General features: G+C 35.5%; 1 protein-coding gene across 2 annotated transcripts in view; it reads right to left on the bottom strand.

The window, feature by feature from the left end:
• Positions 1–24358, bottom strand: part of LOC126470342 (sodium- and chloride-dependent GABA transporter 1) — a 381315-nt gene that overhangs the window by 5892 nt on the left and 351065 nt on the right. For both annotated transcript variants that reach the window (XM_050098132.1, XM_050098131.1), the window contains exons 10-11: positions 15358–15489; positions 7384–7587 (exon numbers count right to left, since the gene is read on the bottom strand). In XM_050098132.1, coding sequence (XP_049954089.1) covers positions 7384–7587; positions 15358–15489 — 336 coding nt within the window. The remainder of the gene's footprint in view (positions 1–7383; positions 7588–15357; positions 15490–24358) is intronic.

The raw sequence follows: 24358 nt of genomic DNA, 5'->3' as shown, positions 1-24358 counted from the left end.
ATTCTCAGTGCTGTTTGTTTTATTTTCTCTAATGATTCAAGTTTCTCTTCAGGACCTAGATTGTGACAGGTGTTAATTTTGAAAGATGATGAGATACTAGCCTGACAGCAGGCTCTGTAGACCTTCGCTGTTGAAATTTTCTGCAGCATAAACATGATGCAATATTCTAGTCCCCTACAGCAGACTACAGTTAACTGACTGAAATTCAACTATGGAAACATACCTCATGCATTAAGTCAGCGTGGATATGCTTATACTTTAACAGGTGGGGCTCCATTTGCAAACAATGGGATGTATTCTTCATAAAAATTGCTCATTGAGCATGATAGCCACAGTGATGTAGTACACATCATTCACTGGAACTGGTGAAAGTGTATTGAGGTATATAATCGAGATCTTCATGAATCTGTACAGGGTGTATATGACCCAGGACAACCGGGAGATCCGAGAAAAACCCGGGAATTTTTTCATCCGGGAGAAAACCGGGAAAAGCCCGGGAATTTTTTAGAATTCCTGGAATTTTTCATTGTTTTAGTTTTTGGTTCAATTTTTGTAACTTTGACTAGTAAGAACCAATACTCTAACAAAGAATATTACTGTATCTCACTAATGCAGAATAATATTGCAGCAATAAAACACGAACGAGAGAAAAAAACGAAAATAAAACCTAAGTTGCAAAGGAAATGTGCCATATACGGGAACAAAACACAGTGCTCATACAAGCGTCTGCGAACAGCAAAATGTGTCAAAGGCTTAAGGAAGACTGCAATGTTTCATAACAACAAATTGCCTCTGATGAGCGCGACGTCACAACTGTTTACATTAGATTCTCCCGTGTTTTTATGGAACAATCAGTACGCCGGGAAAGCTTTAGCGAGCTTATGCGCATGTGCAGTTGAGTCGCGTATGAGTAGTACCTTCTCCCACTTCTGGCTACGGAAGTGTGGCAGTTAGCTGTATAAGCAATAGCAGCAAGCAGCCAGATGCTATCCGGAAAAATTTTACTGGTGCACCTAAGCTGACAGATTCATGTATGCGCAACAGGCCCGGAACTAGGGGGCGGGGGCAAATCGGGGCATATATCTGTCCCGGGCGGCAGTTTTGAGGGGGGGAGCACCAAATTCATAATATTGAGGAAAAAGGCCTTGTTTCATAAAGCGCCTAGCATCCAGCGCACTTTGGTCTATCGATTACTCAGATGATTTTGAACGCATCCCTGTTGGTTTTTGAATATTTTTGATCAAAGTCTAAGTTGATTTCTGAATGAATCATGAGTTGATTTTTGAATGCGTGCATAGTGTACCTGATGTCTCTGCGATTGGAATCCCCATCGCATTTAGAAATAAACTTTCCTACAGACAAAAGGGGACGGGTCTATACGAGCTGAGCGAATAAAGCCGAAAGGGTGAATGCCAATCGCTCTTTATGTGGTTGACTGGGTTTGCAAATGTTTAGCATTGTTATGCTTACTAGCGAATTCCATAGATTCATACTACCATAGTGGAAATAAACGACTAACAGGAGTAACAGGCAACTAAGATTACGTATTGTCTTCTCCTTGTACCCAAGAAAATAAAATTTTGACAGAAAATTTTTGACCAGACCGGTACCCTACTAAGGGCTTGTTACACAGTCCCCGGCTAGCAGCCACTAAAGTTCTATTCTGGGAGTAGTGCGGAGAACGCGTTGTATGAACACTTAATAACGCCTAACCGGAGAACAAATGGGGGATAACTAAACAGGTGATTGTGACAGGGTTAGTGAAGTTAACCAGAGAATAAATTTTGGCACTGGCAGGAATAGTTACAGGATTAGTGATGACAAGATTGTTAGAATGAGGAAGGAGAAGAAACGGAGATTCTCACAAATTACGGAAGAATATGACGATTCTAAATTTGTATAAAAATTTCGTAATACTACTTTTCGATTTCATGCTTCAGAAGCTAGAGAGTATGAATGAAATGTGAAACTATTTCTTAACATAAAACCTTTTGCTTGTAGTAGGCCCAATATGCATTTGATATTGGTACTTCGTGAATTATATTCTGTCGTGTTATAAAAATGACCATTTGTGCCAAAACAGTCTCGTTTATTTGGTGTGTGTAACAATTGCTACAATATTAAGCAGGCCTATTTCGTTTTATCTAGCAGATTATTTTGGTACTATTTGTATTAACAGCTTTTCTGCGTTTTTTCATGTAGCAAAACGTTGACGAACTTTGATGGCGTAATACATTCTTTCCCAGAAAGGAAAGTACGCCATATTAAGCTGTGGCAAGATTAGAGAGAGAGAGAGAGAAAAAAAAAAGCTAGGACTTAAGGATTGAAGAAATGTGTACTGTCTTGCTTGTCTCTTGTCTTTACTCGTTTTATGTATCCTATATTTAATTTTATGTCACACGGAACAGCAAGTTATTAGCTAAAAGGCAGTAAAGACTGAAAATTTTCTGAAGAGTTCTTGTCCTCCCGGTTACAAATAATCCCATACACTACTAATTGCAAGATTTTTTAAAGAGGGGCAGGATGTCAAACCGGCTGACTGGGAGCGGGAGACGCACCACAGAACATTTTAATTTCCACTGGGCTGAATATAGTTTTATGGCACCCATTACAAATTATTACACCTTTGAATTCCACAGAGCGAAATACACAGACGTGCGATGTAATAATTCTGTGAAGAGGCTTAGCACTGCACTTCGGCACACTTAAGACCAAATAACGTGTCTTCCGTTCCCTCGATCATATATGTTTTATGTATCAGACTCTTCTGAAAGATGTGAGCTACAATATAAAGATATTTTTGAAAACCCGATTTTTTAAATTTTTGGCGTCCTACCTCAAACGCTCGAGGGAGGGGGAGCGCCACTATCTAATAATGCCGCGGTTCGGAAATATCGTAGATCCGGACCTGATGCACTGAGCAGTCTGAGTTGCAGTGGGGAGGTGGTAGTCTCCACGTGACCCGTGTTTACGTTAAGTGTTTTGCTGTTTCCTCTTTGTTTATTGCTCTCACGTCAAATGAAAACAAAACGGATTTTTGTGGTCGGGAGCTATCAAGTGAATTAAAATACATTCACATAATTACGGAAGGCTAAAGTTCACATAATTACAGAAGGCCAAAATAAGTTATTAGTTTCAGATTTTATTTTGTTTCTACCTTTCTGACAGTCAAGCGTTAATCGCCTTGCAGAACAATGATGTTATCTCTGTTTGTTAAAAAAATTGACTTTTATTAATCTTTTCTGCTGAGGCAGTCAATTTATTTCAAACGAAGTGTTTAATTCCACACTACTGCCTAGTTTCAACTGTTCACTACATTTCAAGTTCAAGTTTTCATTGTCTAGCACGTATGGCATTATGCCATAATAAAGAACCAAACATGAGATAATATGGTACTGGTACTCCAAGAAAATTTACATCTGAATCTGGACATACGAATGTGCATTTTAGTAGGGTTCACAAAATCCCCATGCTCTTAGAGTATCCCCTAACGTCTTGTTTCCTTTATGACATAATGTAAGATCTTTTAATGTTTTACACGTACGAACATACGGGCTCCCTGCGTCATCGTAGCTGCGCAAGCACGGCGACGCTTGTCATCTGGCGCAACTGCTGAAATGAATCTATTTCTAACAGGTCGCGGGAAAATATTCTGAATGGTTGTTTGAAAAGCGTTACCTTCAAGTAAAGTTAATTTCCTTTTACACAAGATGAACTCTATCCGCCAATGTCCGATGAATTTATTAAATTACAGAGCGTTTGACTCTCATTCAAAATTCAAACCTTTGAGAACGACCATTTAGAATATTTTCGAGCCCAGAAGATCAGACAGTTATGTCGTTGTTAAAAATTTTACTGGCACATTTGTGTGATATATCTTAAAAGTGTAACACGCGCAAAAAATATCAACATTATGTATGAAAGCTTAGCTGCTCTTGTAGCTTATTAATCTTAGAGGCCGATATTATAGGCTACGAGAAAGCTTTTCTTTTCTTTTAGTAACACTATGTATATTAATTTAAACCATTACTTTTCCCTATTTGTGTGTTCGCGCTACTTAACAGTGATGTTGCTATTGGCTGACCATATCACGTGTCCTATGCTCTGAATATCCGCTGTCATCGGCTGGCGAGATCGCTTGACATGAGCTACGACTGGCTTACAAAAATGTATCGCAATCTCGATCTCAATCCTTCGGAAAGTAACATGCGGTATTTGGTGAAATTCGAATTTATACTTTCGAAATACGAAATATGCAGTGCGCATGTTGCTGCACATCAGAAGTGCCGGGAAATTCTATGCCGGTGTATAAAACCAAAACCATTGAAAGGATTAATAAGTTTTACAGTTCTGAGGAAAAGTATACTGTTACTTAACACGGAAAAAGTGTATTTTCATCTGGGAGGAAGTGTATTTTTAACCGGGAAATCCGGGAATTTTTTTTCCTCATCCACGTATACACCGTGTCTGTAAAAGACTATTAAAATATATGCTGTTATGCATAGAGAATGCCTGAAGTCTACTAACAGATTTTTAGGGGTTGGCCAGATTTTTTTTATCAGCTGAAGACAAAGTCTGTATATTGGTCAGCAATCATATATGGCACTTTATTAATAACTGTTCATCTTGATCACACTTTATTATATAATTCACAGTATTACTTGTTTTGGCTCCCTGCCATTATCATATCTGTTAAAACATAATGGAAAAAGCACTAATTGAACATAATAGGTTCAAAATGGCTGAAGTCCAGACTGTCCTCTGAATTTGTTATAGCCATTGAAGTAAATAGTTGCTGTTTCATTAAATCAGTTTTCACATAATATCGTGTTTCATTTACTTCGTGGTGCTAAAAGGTTTTCTATAAGTTGCTTATTTACCTTTTGCACATTTTATTCTGATTTTAAGTATATATATTGTTGCTGCATTTTGCTCTATAGCTTATGTGAAAACATTTGAATATCCTATTTTAAAATTTTTGAATCTGTGATGCTGGACTCTTGTGATATCTCATCACTAGCACCCTCACATGTTTTCATAAGTATAGGCTTCACTAAGGCCGCTTCTAGCACCGAGAATATAGAAAGCATTCAACACTGATGCTCATATTAGTATACTCCTTATGGCATGTTATGGTAATCAGGCATGTTATCTTTATTACGTACCGCTGGACTTTTTTCTGTAAACTTTCGCCTCAGCCATATTATATCTCTAATGTTTTCTTATCGTTTTTACATTTAGTTTTAACCAATATGATGATGGCAGAGAGCCAAAACTGGTAATCTTGTAAATTACATAATAAAGTGTAATCAACACAGACAGATTTTTGTTGTTGAGTGTTATCAAATAAGCAACTTTTGGTAATCAGTGGCTAGACTGATTTGTCCAGTCTGTTACCTCAATACTTTTGTAACCATATCCTGATATCACCGGCCAAATGGTGTAAGTTTATGTATTATAAAATGTGTCTTGTGAAGAAAACATTTCTGTTGATATTTGTACTCTGTTTTGACAACAGATTTAAATGCACTTTTACCTCTTCACTTTCAGCATTGAACTGTTACAATGCTGGGACACAATCATGCTTGCAGTAACAAATAATGAAAATGTACAAATGAAAAAAATGCAACAAACCTGTTACTGTACAATACAATGCAGGAGTTGTTCAAAATACCAACCAGTATTATCACAACAGATTGTATAGTAACACACCATGAATAATCTTACATGCTCAAGAACCCCAAAAGGCTGGCATGCAACTCTAGTGACTGTGACAAAAATAGCAGAAAAGTCAAAGGGAATATTGATCTGAAAGTCATAAACTAGACATTTCACCCCAGAATAAAAAAATCCATTGATGTCATGTCTGCTGACGGAGGTGGTTATGGATTGAGACCACCAGACCAATCCATCACTGCCAAAACTGAATGTAAATGTGATTTATAGTGTAAAGTGCAAAGAATTCCGTTGCCCCACGATTTTGAAACCAAAATGTCAGTGGCACATCTTCTACAAACTCAGGTAGGAAATGTTCAGGAAACATCTTTTAGATTATTTCAGTCAGTCTGTTGGGAAATATGTATGATAATATCATGAAACTATTGAAAATAATAGTTCTGACAGGATTGATATACCAGTGTATATAAGTTCTTTTTATTTCATACATAGGTATTCAAATCACAGAACATGCCATATTTTTTAAATATGGCTTCACCTGTGTAAAACACATATGCAGGACAAAGGTAATTTTCTACAAATTGCTTTAGGAAATAGTTTGCTATCTCTGCTTGAAGTGGGAAGTCCACCAGTTACATTGTTTACATCTGCCATACGTAATACAGGTACTATTCTAAAAACAGTTCTTTGGATTATCCTCACATAATCATGTAATGTTTCACCCTGTGAAGGCAAGACTACCACCTCTCATGTTTAACATGTCCTTTTAAAGGCAGTGTGTTCTGATGTACCCAGTCACCTATGTACATATGCGAAGGTACTGCTCTGAGTTTGCCATAGCTGTGGGAACTGCTACCCACAGTAACTCCTCAATTGCCCAGCAGCTCTGCAAATAAGGTGGCTATTGGTCAAGTCTGCTTACATAGAACTAAGACTAAGGGAAACAAGACTTGAAACCACATTGAGCAGGACAAAATTGCAATCTAAGGGGGCAACAATATTTTCATCTGTGAGTATTGTGAATCAGTGGAATTGTTTTCCTTAAAAACACAACACAAATTTCATTTCACATGTATTTCCACAGATGTGCAAGCATTGTCAATGCAATAAAGTTCAAAGGAAATAAACTGAATGAACTACTCCATAACATCAACATGGAGACCAGGGGTTTCTTTTATCAAAGGATTCACCAAGCAACATTCACTGATCTCTGAAAGATTATTGGTATGGTTCAGACTCATCCTGCACAGTGTTTATGTTGTGCAGAGGTATGGTCATAAAGTTTGAAAAATGTGTTTTATTGGAGAGCAAGCATTTCAAAATTATTTTTATGTGGTTCAAGAGTCAAATAGATTCAAATTAATAGTGAAATAGCAGTAAAAGACATGAAACCAAGAAGTTGGATATTTATTTTGAACTTTGTGTTACTGTTTAGCAGGAAGTAACAAATCAGTATTCAGTGCACTTTGTCTAATCTCTGCTCCAGTTTCTTTCTGCTAATGGAATTTCTTCCACTAGCCTCTTTATTACTTTTATACAAACAAAACAAACAAGCAACAACCATGAAGCATTTGGTAGTAAATATGATTTAGACATTGAAAATATGTTAAATTCTTATTATTATTTCTGTCTGAAAACAAAATATGCCAAATTTATAAGAAGGCGACAAGCAAAACAAAAAATATGGAACTGAAGGAAAATTCTTACCACACATATAAATGGAGTAGCTATAGTCCAACAGAACTTCCACCACATGAATGGGTAGTAACCAATCATATCCTTTATTCCATCATAAAAGCGATTCACTCCAAATGCCCAGGAAATTGCAATGCATTCAAAGAATATCAGAAACAATAAACAGAATCCACTGACTGCATATGAATCCAGTATTTGAAATACATACATTCCTCCCTAGAGCAACAAAAGAATCAACATACATTAATCAATTTTGTGTATGGCTCGTAATTCAATGATTTCACTAAATTATTTTTTTGTTAACACACAAAGGAGCACACAGTCCTCAACAATGGGAACTGTGGCTACCATTACAGCATACAAATAGAAATGTGTCCTGATCTTTCAAACTATAGATTCATGTGTAATGAGAAATAGGAGGCTGTTTTTCTGGAGAGTGTCCTGGGCATCAAAACTGTTTAAGAAAAACAGGCCTTTTTAAAACTTTTTTGAAGAGATGAACAATCTTGGTTGCGAAACAGCCAAGACTGTTTATCTCTTTAAAACATTTGTCACTGGTTGCTGTATCATCCCACCATGAACTGGAAAAAGCTTTTTAAAACACAATGAAACCATATGATTCCTATTGTTTCATCTTCCTATTCTTTTTCTAGTGAATGACTGTTTCTTCAAACTTTTATTCAGAATAGGAAAATATATATTGTTATCAGAGCTCTCATAAGCTAAATTTGTAAGCTATACACATCTAGATAATAAGATTCATTTGTGGGCAATAGCTGTTGCATTAAAACTCAAACAAACAAGCACATATTAGTGACCATCAGCATAAATGACAGCAGTTACACATAGTTTGTGCTGGAGGGAACAGGAGAAAACACAGAAAAGAAAATCAGAGTTTAACATACCACTGCTGATGAGGCCATTAGTGATGGACCACAAGATTGGACAGGAGAAGGATGGGGAAGAAATCAGCTGTGACCTTTTTCAAAGAAACCATCCTTGCAATTGTCTTAATTGATTTAGTGAAACTTTGGAAAATCTAAATATGGATGACTGGACAGGGATTCAAGCCACAAGTGTAAGTCCGCATTGCTAAGCATTGTACCCCTGTGCTTGGTGGAATGGAACACATTTGGCTCTGTTTACAGATGAACAAAACTCATAGAATATTCCAAAATTTCTACATTATACAGCTGTGGGCCTATTTCAGGCATTTTACTATTTTTAGGAGTAACAGAGGAAGTAAAAGAAATGTTAGAAACCAAAATATATAGGGTGTGGGAAAGAACACACTCCCATATGTGGAACTGCTGCAGATGTGCAGACTACAGAAGAGCAACTGCATATATTGTGCTTTTCCCATTATAAATTATAGAGAATGGATAAATATGGAAGTTAAATATATCACTGTATGTATATTACATTTATCATACTTCACTCAGTGCTGTCTTAACCCTACAGAGTGCACATCTAGATGATGGACTGCGAAGTGTTCATCAGCAGCTCCTGACTGTTGAAGGGTAGGAAGGAAGTTAGAGACCTCCCATGGACAAAAATAGGTGGAGAGAAGACTCAATTAACAAACCCAGCTAAGACAGGCTTAGAAAGGAAGTGTGGAGAAAATATGTGCTTTCAAACATGTAACAAGCCTTGCAAAGAATGAAAATAATGGAAGATTACCCAGTTATTGCCAAGGACTAAGATTTGGTACATTTGACATACAGACACTGACAGGAGTCTGGATATTCTAGAAATGTCAAGAGTCAGGTGGAAGAATAAAGGAAGTAGGGAACTGAGGAGTGGACATAGACTGTATTGGAGTGGGAATAAAGAAGAAGTGAGACATGGAATGAAATTAGTTATGAGAGTGGGGTTGAAAGAGGAGGTGAAGGGAATGTTAGCCAGGGTGATGAAGGTCAGAGTGAAAGTGAATGGGAAAGACATGGAAATTCTGCAAGTACAGGCAACACAAGTTGGCTCAAATGGTTCAAATGGCTCTGAGCACTATGGGACTTAACAGCTATGGTCATCAGTCTCCCAGAACTTAGAACTACTTAAACCTAACTAACCTAAGGACAGCACACACAAGTTGGATAGTCTGCTGAAGAGAAGGAGGACTTTGAACAGAAAACGCAGAGACAACTAGCCAGTCAGAAGATCATGATAATGGAAGACCTAAGTGCACACATGAGCAAGGGAAGAGAAGGATATGACGAAGAATTGAAAATGCAGGTATGGGGATGGAGAAACAAGGAAGGATGAAAATTGTTAGACTTTTGTAAAAGGAATGGACTAGCTGCAGGCAAAACCTGGCCTAAGAAGAAGGAAAGTCATAAGGTAATGTAGTACAGCCATGGTTTGTTGGGAAAATCTGTGATAGATTACATAATGCATGAGTAGGACATGAAGGTAATAGACACACGTGCTAAAGTAATACCTTCTGAAGCCATATATAAGTAATCACTGTGTTTTATTAGTTACAGTTTGAGAGATTAAAGAGAAAAAGGGGACAAAAAAGATAAGAAAGAAGGATAGGAGTGTGAAGGTTGAAAGTAGAAAAATACAAAGAAGAATTTCAGAAAATAGAATGAGCAATGTACCAAGGAATGAAAAGCCATCAGTTGAGGAGGAATGGGGAAGGTTCAAAATAACAATGGCAGAAGCAGCAGAGAAAGAGAGTGGGAGAACCAGTGATAAGAAAAGGTGGAATGAAACTCCCTGGTGGAATGGTACAGTAAGGGAGGAAATTGAAAAAAAAAAAAAATGTATTTTGTATATGGTCTCAGGAGAGAACAGAGAAAGCATGGAAGGAATACACTGATAAGAAGAAAGTAGCTAAGAGAGAGGCAGCAGAAAATGGATGGAAGAATGGTGTAATGGGACAAATCACATAGATTAACAGAATATTACAGCACCACATATTAGTAAACAACCCAATACCAAATGTCTCACATCTCTGCATATTTTATTTATGCATATTCCTACAAACTGTATGGTGGAATTCTATGTTAATGACACCTTGAAAGCTTTGTGAGCAAACCAAGTAACAGAGTAGGGTTTCAAAACTAGTTTCTCAAAATTAACTGTAAACAAACAGCATGTTTTCGTATTTTGATGAAACTTCTGCATTTCATTAAAAAAAAGATAAATATCATACCAAGCACTATATTTGGAACTTAAGAAAATGTCTGCTACAAAACCCAAATAGTAATTAAGAAGAAAATCAGTATTATATGTTTTGCATTATTGGATCTGACATAAAATACTATTTTGCAAAGAAAACCAGAAAATCCAAGATAATAATAATTATATATTAATTTAGTCCATGTAGAACCACAGTAATAGGAACTTATGTAACTGACCTCTTAATTACAAGTTTATGAAATTTATTGTAAATAGATATCATATTTTCATATTTCACCAAAATCTGTTCACTGCATAAAGAACCAGTTTAATGAGTATATCAATGCCTGGAAGTCATGGAAATGTTATCCACAAAAGCCAATTTGTTATTAAGGAGAAAATCAAAATTTTGTATTTTGCATTACTTGATCAGATGTAAGAGATTATATTACACAGTAAATGATGGAATTTACAATTACAACCACTACATATCAATTCGACAATTTATTTCATGTAAAACTACTGTGCAAGAACTTTTTTGATTAACTTTTTTAGTTGTAAGTAATGTATTTTGCAGTTCCAATAATTGTTGTTTTGTTTACTTCATTCTTAAAAAAGAAATATATACACAAGCTGCAGAGACAGGAGGGGAGAGGTTTTAGTTGTTGTGGTTGTGGGTTTTGTTATTGCTTATGTGTGTGTGTGTGTGTGTGTGTGTGTGTGTGTGTGTGTGTGTGTGTGTGTGAATTCCTAAGGGACCAAACTGCTGAGGTCATCAGTCCCTAGACTTATACACTACTTAAACTAGGTTATGCTAAGAACAACACACATACCCATGCCTGAGGGGGGACTCAAACCTCCGGCGGGAGGAGCTGTGCAATCTGTGGCGTGGTGCCTCAAACAGCGTGGCCACTCTGCGTGGCTATTGCTTATGATGAAGTGGAGGAAATTCGTAATAAAGACCAAGAAGTTGTAAATTGGTGTTAATTTTTAGGAAACTCTGATCCCATAAATTATGATTACTCAGGCCACCCAGACAGATTTGCATCCTGTCTTCTACGTGGAGGACTACCAAATATGAGATGAGCATTCCAGTCTCCCAAAATTACTTGTAGCAAGAAATACTTCTTTGAAAGTTTGTCCCTGGTCATATTTAAAGTATAAACTTCCATGCTCGATTAGCAGATAATATGATACTGGCCAAAATGATGGAAGATGAAAGTGAATGGAGTAAGAAGGTGGCACAGTTATGGCTAAGAAGAGAGGCATGATGGGTAATGTCAGGATGGCCAATAAAGAAGGAAAGGAAATTGAGAATGTATAGGAAATCAAGGAAATGTTAAAAGAATATTTTGAAGAGTTACTAAACCCAATCAGGAATTTGGATGAGGAAAATAAGGGTCCAGGGCATGTAGAGATAAATCTATCCTGGGCAGAAGTAGAGGAAGTCATAAAGATCAAGAAAGAAGGAAAATCATCTGAACTCAATGAAGTAAATGTGGAGGTGGTGCGAGCAACTGGCATTGTCAAAGTGCAGTGGTTCTATGGGGTCATGAGAATAGTATGGAAAGAATAAAAGGATACATGAAAACTGGAAAAAGGGACTCATATGATATATCTAATTTTTAGTGTAAGGCATCTTCAAGAGAGACACTATGATCATGGTGAAGTGGTGTTCCAGGACACTGACAAGCAAGATATAGGAAATCCTTGAGAAAAGGGCATTGGAAAGCTTACTACAAGAAAAATAAAGGTCATTTATCAAGGAATTGTGAGTTGTGTAAAAGCAGAAAAGAGAAGACTGTCTGAACAGGAAAGTGGACTGAAGCAAGGGAGTGCACTATCTTCTCTAATTTTCATCACCTTATGGATTAGATAATGACAGGAATGGCAGGGAGAAAAGGAGGGGAATATATAAAACGAAATGATGTTTGCAGATGATTCAGTAACATATGAAAATGGAGAAGGAGAGGTAGAAGAAAGCCTTAAAGTGTAGGGGGAAGTAGTGGGAGAGGATGGAAGTGTGAAATGGTGGTGACAATAAGGCTCAAGATTAGAGTAGTAATGTGTGTAAGCACTATAGGGCAAGTGCTAAGGAACATGAGGAGTTTCAAGTAACTAATGAGCATAGTAGAAGACTCCAGCAGGAATCATAAAGTAAACAAGAAGGAAAGCCCATGGCCTACTGTAGAATGTCAGAAGCTTGGTCTGGAGCAATGACATACCACCGAAAAGTTAGCAAATGTTATACCAAGTGTATTATGCCCCAGTACTCATGCAAGCATCAGAAATGCAAATAATGAAGAAAAGGCAAGTGAGCAGGATACAGGTTTGTGAGATGAAATTTCAGAGAAGCAGAATAGGACTCTAGAGTGGATGGAGTAAGGAATAAGATGGTGAGAGAAATAGTGAAATAGAAGCCCAAGCAAGACACCAAAGAAAAGACAAGACAAGATTAGTATGTATGGGCATATTAAAAGAATGAGAGTTGGCAAAATAATGAGACAGCTCTGTGAAATGACAATAGGAGGCAGGAGACCTAGAAGAAGACTAAGTCACAGGTGAACTGTTGGAGTGAAGGAATCTGTGAAAAGAGAGGAGAAGACTGGGTCAGAGTGAAGAGAGAAGTATGGTGGGAGTACAGAGAAAGAGGGAGAGGATTATGCTGTTAACAGACCCAGATAGGGGATGGAAACTGTATACAATAATGATGAGGTAATTTAACAAGTGAGAGAACGCTGTATATCAAACAAATGCTCACAATTTTGTTGTTTTTGTGTATTTCACTAATGTTAACTAATATTAGCTGTTCATTCCTTGCCATTTGTAACTTTTACCTTAAAAGCTCTAACCTTGTCTGTTGTCATAACATCTTTGGAATTTCTCATGATTTACACATTTTTTTTATGGTGTGCTAACTGACTACAAGGAGAGGTACTGCTATACTTTGTTACTTCCATATCACTCATTTATACACAATTTGTTCAAATGGACTGATTCTCTGATTCTCCATTATGCCTCCATAGTATTTACAGATACTATGGCACTTCTAGATTTTCTGAGAAAATTAATTGGAAATGCTTCTGTGGCCCAGATAAGTGATGGATGCTGTTTCACTATGTGCTAGGCCTACTTAGAGATGGTGAAACCTGTACATATTACACTAGATCAGTTGGAGCTACCAAGCAGATCACCTATAGAGAGAATTAGTGGCCAGACAGTAAATAAAAATGTAACTATGAGTGACCACATTGTTATAACATTTGAGCTTCAGAATTTTCACTTTGGCTGCACTGAAAAAACTTTCACAATACTTGATTTCTGGACAAATGATGACTAGAATCTTCTAGCTAACATAATAGACATGTGAAGCTCTTACTAGTGATTGCTGGAAGATGAGATCATTGGCTAAATTTAGAGAATAACTGCTAGTGGAAGACCAGTGCAAGAAATAATTATGGATGTTTATAAATTATCTTTGTAAAGTTATCTGCGTAGTCCACCATAGCTCATCATCTGGGAACAGTCGTACAATTTATTGCCTACAAATAAATATTATTTCAGCTCTATGAAGAGCTTACGGAACAGAACCAGGTGTTGGATGGCACCTCCAACAGATTTATTCCATATGACATAGTTGCAACAGGTAATGCCAGTCATTGTTGTTTTTTAAACCAGTTGTGTTTAAAATATCACAACAACTCTGTTGTACTTCATCTTTCAATGCAAGAGGTGGCTTCAGTCTTCTCTAAGATAAGAAAAGTTAGTGTTTTCTTAAATGCCTGTCATTAATACCTTACTCATAAAAGTGCAAATTCTAGAGACCTGGAAAACAGCAAGAGCTTGCAGATGATGATGAAAGATGCTTTAGTTCCAGAGTTATAGACCGACATGCATGAAGAACACTCCAGTCAAGGTCCTTGCAGGTGTACAGAGAACATTATGGGCTGCAGTGGTTTAGCTTCATAACATGCATGCCCACTGATAATGAGATTAATGTGGTTATACACATAGTGTCTTGCACTTCTAGGAAGTACAACAGTCTCAACATTTTCATAGATGTTCACATCTAAGTGTAATCTCAGTCCTTAATTTGAGAGCTATTCATCAAACTATATTATTAATTTTAAAAGTGATCTGTTTTGTGTCCCTTGTTCTTAAATTTTTAAATTACTTCATCATACTAAAGGCATTTGTGCTAATCTGTAAGAATGGGATGAAGTGTACTCTTAACAAGTGATTCTGCAATCAGTACATTTATGCTGTGGCATACATATAACAGCCTCTCTAAAGAAGAAATTCAGTAAAGTCAGAATAAGTCTGCTAATGTGACATCAGAATTGGTTTTGCACATTATGTATTTTAAATGTATATAAGTTACAAGGAGGAAATGGATTTTTAAATTAAGTCCAATGAGAACTACCCTTCACAAACAGAGAAGCAATAATGCAACTCCTGTGACCTAATAATAGCTGTTCACTTGCAGTGCATAGATGAGTGTTACAAATCTCGGAATAAGGGTACAATATAGGCACAAATGTCATAAAATAAGATTCTAAGATATGTTTTGTAAAACTGATACAGCTGTAAAATGATTGTGATAAATCTTGATTATTGAAATATGGTGTTCAAATAAAAGAAAATGGAAAACAATATGTGTGTTACAGAAGCATGCAGGTAGGTATTATACCCATGCATAAATAAAATATCTCATTTAGCATGAACCTAAAAGCATTTTATGATTTAAAATAAAAGAAACAGTATATTGAACTCCAATGAAACATATCTGTCTTCAGTTATTAAATAAAATAGGAATCAAACCAACTACATCAAATAAATAGTTAATTAATAATTACTATTTACCTGTGAAATGCAGGACAGTCCAACTAAATATGATAGGAAGCATACAATAGCAATAAATATCTCTTTTCTTCTGCGCAGCAACTGTGGCCACTCATCAACCATTGCTGTTACAAATCCTTCCATTGTACAGAACTGTTAGAATAGAAAGTGATCCAAGTGATCAGACTAAAAAGTGAGAACATAAGAAATAATAATGTTCAATTACTTAGCAGTGATTTTAAATCTAGCATTCCAGTTCAATTTAAATAAGAAACATTTAGATTAATTTTCCTGTTCCTAAATGTAATTTCAACCACTGAGATGTAAAACTGTACTAGAACTGTTATTAATAAACTATATTTACATAATAATGTGGTACAGTGGTAAGATCTCACTTTCTCATTTACATTTCATTACATCTCAGATAATAAAAACATTTTACCATCAAAGAGATGATATGAAGTAACACATAAGAATTTTGAAAACTTGCTAAATACCCACAGCTGCTAATTTGTGGTGGAATATTGGTGTACTTCAGTAAGATATTGTTAAGTGTGTTACTCTGAGAAGTAGTTCAGCAACCATAATTGTGAAAATTTTTGTAACACTTGCACTGTTGCAACTTTCCTGCAAAGGATGATGCCTTTTTTTTATAGACTGGATGTATGTTAGATGACACCTTACATCCTACATAACAATGTGACCCTAACATGTCAACATATCCAGTCTCTGCTGCAGGATAGGTATCAGAGGCTCTCCAACTTCGCCATACAATAACAGAAGGTAATTTAAATCACTTATTACTCTTGTGTGAACAGTATCATGACCAACACATCTATTTGTACAACAGACTAAGTTTGCACATAAATTTCCCACTAGTCTCACAACTATTCTCATGCAAAAAATACTACTTGCTGAATCACACGGAATTTTTAAGTGATGTAATTGAGTGTTTACTCAGATGGTTTGCTTCTGTACCATCCCATTTACTGTCTGCTAGGTTATAGTGCCATATCTATCTATTGTTTAATGTTGACTTGGAAGCCACCACCAAAATAATTATGTAAGAATTTCATTTCAGAACAAATCAGTGTACTTGTATTGTTCTTTACTTTTTTCCCTCTAATATCTAAAACAATTACATTTGTTGCCAGGTACCATGGTGTGTTGTTATGATCTGTTATCAGATAATATGTGCCCTGTATGGGCTTAAATTTGTTTAATTATTAAATGCACCACCTGTCTGTCGCTTGATACTTGCTGAGACACCTCATACCATGAAAACATTTTTACTAATATGAATATTGAATCTCACTTTCCTTTGGTTTTTATCTGTTTTGTAACATATTCTTTCTATGTAGAAATTAATTACTCTTATTTTATGGGTGTCTTATTTATTTATTTTATTTTGATCCAACATCAACTGATTACAAAAAAAGGTTTTTTTTGTTCCAGTCTTCTGGATAAGTCAGAGCCTTACTTACTAGGGTTACATATTATTGGCTGGCACTTTTATCTACACAACTTTTTCTAAATTTAGTTGACAGAACAGAGTTACATATATGGACTATACAGAAAAAAAAGTTGTTATTGCCATACTTAGATTAAGGATTCTACAGTTTGTAACAGTATTCATATCTGACATTCAAATATTTACAGTTTGTGACACAGTCTAAGACCTGAGATGACATATATTTTTAGATAGATGGTCTTCCATCATACGAGTGTACTAAATCTAGAAACTCATCTATTGAATATACAGGATTGTTTAGGAGCCATAATTTTAATTTCATTTTTAGTTTTGTAATGGGCAATTTGGAGATATTAGGATGGAAGCAATTCAGTAATTTTATGCCTGCATAGTGAGGGCTTTTCTCATAAAGTGTTGTTCTATGAGAGATGATGTGGGGTCTCTCTCTACCTCTAGTGTTGTGATCGTGTATTTCTTTATTAAATGTTTTGTTACTCTTTACTGCCATAATGATTATCTTCAGCATATACAGGTTATGAACAGTTAGTATTTTAAATTCTTTAAACAAATTTCTGCAGGACTCCCTGGCACATTTCTTTCCCATAATTATAAGTGCCTTCTTTTGTAAGGTAAGTACACTTTTCATATTACCTTTACTGATGGATCCCCATACCTCTATCCCATAACTTAGATGGGATTCAAATAGTGCAAAATATATTTGCCTCAGAGTGGTGATGTTGCAAAAAGGTGTCCGTTTTCTTAGGACATATATGGTAGTACATAGCTTTTTGCAAATATCATTCACATGATCAGACCAGTTTAACTCTGCATTTAGTGTCAGGCCAAGAAATTTGGTCGAGTATTGTTTTTTAATGTATTCGTCACCCATTAAGATTTGGTTTTCATGAGTTTTTTGCCTCCCAAGATCAAATTCAATATAGACAGATTTATTTGTGTTTAATTTTAGTTTGTTTTCATTAAAATACTGCAGAATTAAGCCTGCTGCAGTATTGGATTCCACTTCGAGCTGTGAACAGCTTGGATTGCTGCATATTAACGTGGTATCATCTGCATATAAGATAGCTGTTGCATGGTTTGTTATGGACTGAATATCATTTACATAGATAATAAAAAGGAGTGGTCCTAATATTGACCCCTGTGGTATACCAACATTTATGTCAGTGGTGTTTGATTTGTATGTTCCCTCTGTAGTGCTAATAGACACAAACTGCTTCCTATTTGTCAAGTAGGACCTCATCAGATTATGGGCTGTGCCTCGAATGCCATAGTTCCACAGTTTGTCCAGCAATATGGTCATATCAACACAGTCAAATGCTTTTTGTAAGTCTAGAAAGATGCCACTTTATTATCTATTGTTTGAGTGACACCTTCAATTAAGTTTGTTGCTGCTGTAATGGTGGATGACCCCTTGATAAACCCATACTGCCCCTTAGAAATCACTTTTTTGCATACCAGGAAGTTCCAGATTCTTATGTATATTACTTTCTCAAAGATTTTGGATATTATTGGAAGAACAGAAATGGGTCGAAAGTTTTCTACTAAATTCCTGTTTCCTTTTTTCAAAATAGGCACAACTCGGGCAATTTTCAACTCATCTGGAAATAAACCATCTTCCATATGAGAATTGATAACTGTTGATAAAGGTGATGCAATTTTATGTATACATTTCTTAAGAGTGTCCAGACTAAGACCATCATATCCTGCTGCATGGGAATTCTTTAAGCTACTCACTATTTTAATTATCTCTTCTTTACTTGTTGGCATCAAAAATATACTTTCTGACACTGGTGTTCCTCTGAATTTGTATTTATGATTTTTAAGCTGATTGTTTATGCTGGAGCCAACAGAAGCAAATTAATTGTTAAATAGATCTGCTATCTTATTCTGATCAGTTTCTATTGTGCTGTTTATCAGCAAGTGATTTTCGGTTGTATGGTTCCCAGATTTACCTATTTCTCTATTTACTAGTGACCATGATGTTTTGGAGATATTATTTGAGTTCTGAATGACACTTTCAAAATGTTTCTGTTTTTCTGAAATTAGGAGGTCTAAATAGTATTTCTGATACTTTTTGAATTCTTCTTTTAATTTTTTATTGCTCAAGTCATTTAACATAGCATACTCATGCTATCTTAGTTTTTCTCTAGCCTCAGTGACTGAACTTGATATCCAGTTTCGGGTTATAACATGTGACTGAATTCTCTTTTTTATTAATGGCCAGGCTTGGTTAAGAATGTAGAATAGTTCACTTGAGAATTTGCCATAACTATGAAGTGTCATTAGAACACTGTTCCAATCCACATTCCTTAGCATATTATTCAACTGAGTTATATTTTGGTCTGTATTCACCCTAATATATCTGTAGCAACTGTGTGTAGGAACCTTTTTTATGTGCACACTTAGTTCTACTGCATGGTGGTCTGACAAAGCACTTATAATAACAGAAGATGTAAGATCGTAAAGATGAATACCAGTGATTATGTTATCTATTGCAGACTGGCATGTCTCAGTCTCCCTGGTTGCAGTGTTTATCAGGTATCTTACATTATATTCAAGCAGAGTATTCTTGAATAGTCTAGTGTGTAACTTATCTGCTAATACCTTTATGTTGAAATCTCCTATAATTACTAACTTGTTCAGGTATGATATAAAAACATTCTCTATCATGTCACGAAACATTGTTAAGAAAACTTCAAAGTTTCCACCTGATGGTCTATATAAACATGTAACATAAATTTCATCATTTGGTATCTTTATACATGCTGCACATAATTCAATTGTCCCTTCTAATGAATATTTACTTACATTTACAGAATTAAAGTCAAATGTGCTCTTAACATACATTAATACACCCCCACCTCTGATAGTAGATCTGCAAAACTTAGTTTGTGTTATAGCTACGAACAATTAATAAGTATTGTTGGTGATTCTAGTTTGACAAAAAGGAAATATAGATCTCAAGCATAAAGTGAAATGACAAACTCTTCCAATTATTCATATTTTTTCCAAATCCTGACATTGATGAAGTATTGCAAGCTACACAAGACTTTTTCTGCAGTTTTCAATGTAATTTTTTTAAAAAATGGTTTGAATTACTGAACATGCAATGTTGTGTGATGTAATCAATACAATGGACCTTTATTTGGGAAGATTAAGATTTAAATTCTCGTCTGGTGACCTTTATTTAGGTTTCCTGTACTTTCCACAATTCATGATGGTCCTTCAACAAGGTGATCTCTGATTTCCTCTGCCATAATTGTCTAGTTGCTCTATCATTACATATTTTGGTATTGGTATAGGGCATTAAATTTGAGGGTTCTTTTCTTTTGTTCTTTAGATTACAACACATCAAATGAAGATTTACTTATGTAGAGTCAGTATTTTGGCATAAACTTTATCAGGCTTGTCAGATTTTATTCCTTCCTTAATTTTTCCTTTCCCCATATTTTAATATCAGTTTCCATTGTCCCAAAATGTATTTATTTATTCAAAAGTATCACTGTGATTTTAATGTGAAAAAAAATCAAGTGTGTGTAATATTCACTCCTGAAAATAATTGTTTGTCCTGTTAAGATGTCCTGATACGTACTGGAATGAATGTTGCACCTCAAACAGTGTTGTATATAACCGTATGTTATTGGTACAAACAGAGTAAAAATATCTGATTGGCTAATTTAGATATGTCATTTGTACATAGATTAGTACCTGTTCCATAGATCATGAGTATGACACTTTGTAATGATGTGGACTGTGTCAATGTGAATGTACTTGGAATGATAAAGGCTGGCTATTAGTAACCATTTTACTGTGAAGAGAATATGGTGTAGTTTCTTAGCAATATGATTTATCAGAATATGATGTGTATTGAGCCACTGATAGCACAAAAGGTAATCATTTACAGCATGAGATAGCAAATGCCACTGGACTGTTGTAGAGAGTCCATCTCATAACCACAGACTCATTTCACACAATGAGGAGTATTCAACGAATACTAAGGAAACATTACCTATGAGCATATACAGCAACAGAGATTGTTATCTCATGTTCAAGGCATACTGGTATATGCAAAAAAAAGCTGAATTGTAAGCAGTAACAGCATGTAAAATATTATTAAAAACTGTCCAAAATTATCATAATAAAATTGGCACCTTGTATGGAGGCTCATGGTGTGTTTCCTATTAACAGTATAACAGACTCAGAATCAGAATTTTTACTGTCCCATAACATAAAAAGTTAAATCACAAGATTTAAAGTACAGAGGACTCGTCAACACTGCAATTATGTGTATTACAGAAACAACAATTATTAATTTATAATTTACAGAGACTGTGAGTAACCAAACAGCAGTATTACTGTAAAAAGAGAGAATAATTATTATAGTCATTTATTAGACATAAAACTTCTAAGCTTAATTAACAAAACATTTCAACCACTTGCTTTCTTGCTCAGATTGTCATATTATCATTAAGAAATTCTTCTAAGGAATAATAAAATTTCTGAACTAACAATAATCCCATACATTATAACTGATTCAAAGTAGCCACGGTAAACTGTTTTTCACATCTCCACACTAGTTGAATATGACAGAATTTTCATTGCAAATGTCAAGCTATTTAATTTACTTGCTAAATACTTTATGTTGAAGACCATGATAGATTTTGGTCCAAATGCATGCCTAAAAGTTTAACACAGTCCACTTCTTTCAGTTCTTGTTTTTTACGACTAATGTGGAATTCCTTTACCTCAGAGTTTTTAGTTTTAAACTGAGCAAATGTGTTTTCCCAGTATTTAATTTCAGCCCATTTAGTTGGAATCAGTTTTCCAAACTGTCTAATAGTTTTGTGACAGTTGAAGAAATTTGTTTGGGTTCATTGCTTTCAACAAGGGCAGAAGTATCATCAGCGAATAAAACTGAGTGAATTTATGTTCAAGGGTAGATCATTTATGTAAAGTAAAAACAAAATTGGACCCAGAATTGAGCCTTGTGGAATGCCTTGTGAAATAATCATCCATTCAGAGAAATAATTTTCCTTACTTGCTGATATAACTACTCTTTGTTTTCTATTTGTGAGGTATGACCTAAATCACTCTAAAGCACAACCCCCAATTCTGTATCTTCCCATATTATACAGGAAAAAGTGATGGTTTACACAGTCAAATGATTTTGTGAGGTCACAGAACAATCCTGCAACTTTTCTCAACTTGTTGAAGGTGGAACTGATTTCTTTCACAAACTCATTAACGGCTTCTATTGTACTCTTGCCGTTTTGAAAGCCTTCGTGATTATCTGAAATAAATAAATAAATAAATAAATAAATATGTTTGATTTCTCTATAATTTTTTAAATTTATGTTACCACCACTTTTTCAAATATTTTTGAAATAATCGGGAGACTAGAGATTTGGTGGTATGTCCCCATATCTTCTCTTGGGCCTTTTTTAAACAAAGGTTTTACCTATGCATACTTTAGGACATCTGGAAAGTGGCCTTCTTCAAGTGATTTATTAACTATTGAGCAAAGAAGGTGAGCTATTATGCTGGCAGCTGCTTTAACTACTTTGGTTGGTATGCCATCCCACCCAGCAGAATGTTTGTTTTTTAGCTGTAATATAGTTTTCTCTACATCTTTAACTGAAATTTTCTCAAATTTGTTAGAGTATTCATGTGCCTTGTGTGTTAAATGTACTTTTTCTGCATAAGCATGTACATTTACAACTGATTTAGATACATTTATTAAAAAAGTGGTGAATGACTCTGATATCTGAGCCAGGTTTGTTACAATTTTACTATCCCACCTTAATTTTAGAAATATCTTTGCTGTCAGTTCTAATCCCCAGTTCTGATTTTATGATGGATTAGACTACCTTTGATTTGTTTCCATGAGCTGAGCTGTATTTATTATTAACCATTTCTTTTGCTGCTTTCACTAACCTTTTAAATATGCTTTTATACTGTTTAACATAGTTAATGAAACCAGGGTCTTTGTTGTATTACAGTTCCTTGTGCAGTTGTCTTTTTTCACTGGATATTTTATTCCAGCAGTGATCCAATTTAGCTTATTAGACACTTTTGTCTGGCACACTCTAAGTGGAAATATTTCATTAAATACATATAAAAACTTTAAAAAAATATGTTAAAATATACAGAGATTGGAATCTCATCTTGAACTTTTGACTCCACCTCTTCTAATTTAGAGTAGAACAATTTTAAGTTTTTGACAGTAAAATGTCTTTTGCTGTATGTTTTTCTTGTACTTTATTTATTTGTATTAGTCATTTCAATAAACAAAGTACAATGGTCTGAAAGTCCTAAATCTACACACAGGTTCCATGCATCATCGAATTTATAATTTGTTAGAATATTATCAATGCAAGTTTCTGTATTGTCATTTTTTCTTGTGAATTCCGTGAAGTTTGTCTTGAACCCAAAATTTTGAATTAGGTCCATAAACTGTATTGAGTCACTGGTTTCATTGGATAAATTTGTATTTAAATCAGTGGCTATTAAAACGCTTTTCTTTTTGTCATTATTGACTTTCTGTAAAAGACCCATTAACTTTGGTAAAAATAATTTTGTTGCTGCTGCACCTGGAATTTGGTATATTGGTATAATGACAATATTTTGTTTTTCTAATTCAACTGAGCAACTTTCAAATACACCTTCTTCATTTAGGAAATTGAAATCATCATCCACTTTGTATTCTAAATAGTTACACTATGTTATCAAAAGTATCTGGACACCCCCAAAAACATATGTTTTTCATATTAGGTGCATTTTGCTGCAACCTGCTGCCAGGTACTCCACACCAGCAACCTCAGTAGTCATTATACATCGTGAAAGAGCAGAATGGGGTGCTCTGCGAAACTCACGGACTTCGAACGTGGTCAGGTGATTGGGTATCACTTATGCCATATGTCTGTACGTGAAATTTCCACACTCCTAAAGATCACTAGGTCCGCTGTTTCCTATGTGATAGTGAAGTGGAAATGTGAAGGGCCTTGTACAACACAACAGCGTACAGACCGATCTTGGCTGTTGACTGACAGAGACTACCGACAGTTGAAGAGGGTCATAATGTGTAATAAGGAGACATCTATCCAGACCATCACACAGGAATTCCTAACTTCATCAGGATCCACTGTAAGTACTATGACAGTTAGGTGGGAGGTGAGAAAACTTGGATTTCATGATTGAGTGGCAGCTCTTAAGCCACACATCACGCTGATAAATGTCAAACAATGCCTCGCTTGGTGTAAGGAGTGTAAACATTGGATTACTGAGCAGTGGAAAAATGTTGTGTGGAGTGATGAATCATGGCACACACTGTGGCGATCTGATGGCAGGGTGTGGTTATGGTGAATGCCCGGTGAACATCATCTGCCAGTGTGTGTAGTGCCAACAGTAAAATTCGGAGGTGGTGGTGTTATGGTGTGGTCTTGTTTTTCATGGAGGGGGCTTGTACCCCTTGTTGTTTTGTGTGGCCCTATCACAGCACAGGCCTACACTGATGTTTTAAGCACCTTCTTGCTT

This window comes from Schistocerca serialis, chromosome 3 (assembly GCF_023864345.2).
Source record: "Schistocerca serialis cubense isolate TAMUIC-IGC-003099 chromosome 3, iqSchSeri2.2, whole genome shotgun sequence".
In the NCBI taxonomy this organism is placed as follows: Eukaryota; Metazoa; Arthropoda; class Insecta; order Orthoptera; family Acrididae; genus Schistocerca; species Schistocerca serialis.
Note: the sequence above shows the minus strand (reverse complement) of the source record. Positions and strands in the feature narration are given on the sequence as shown.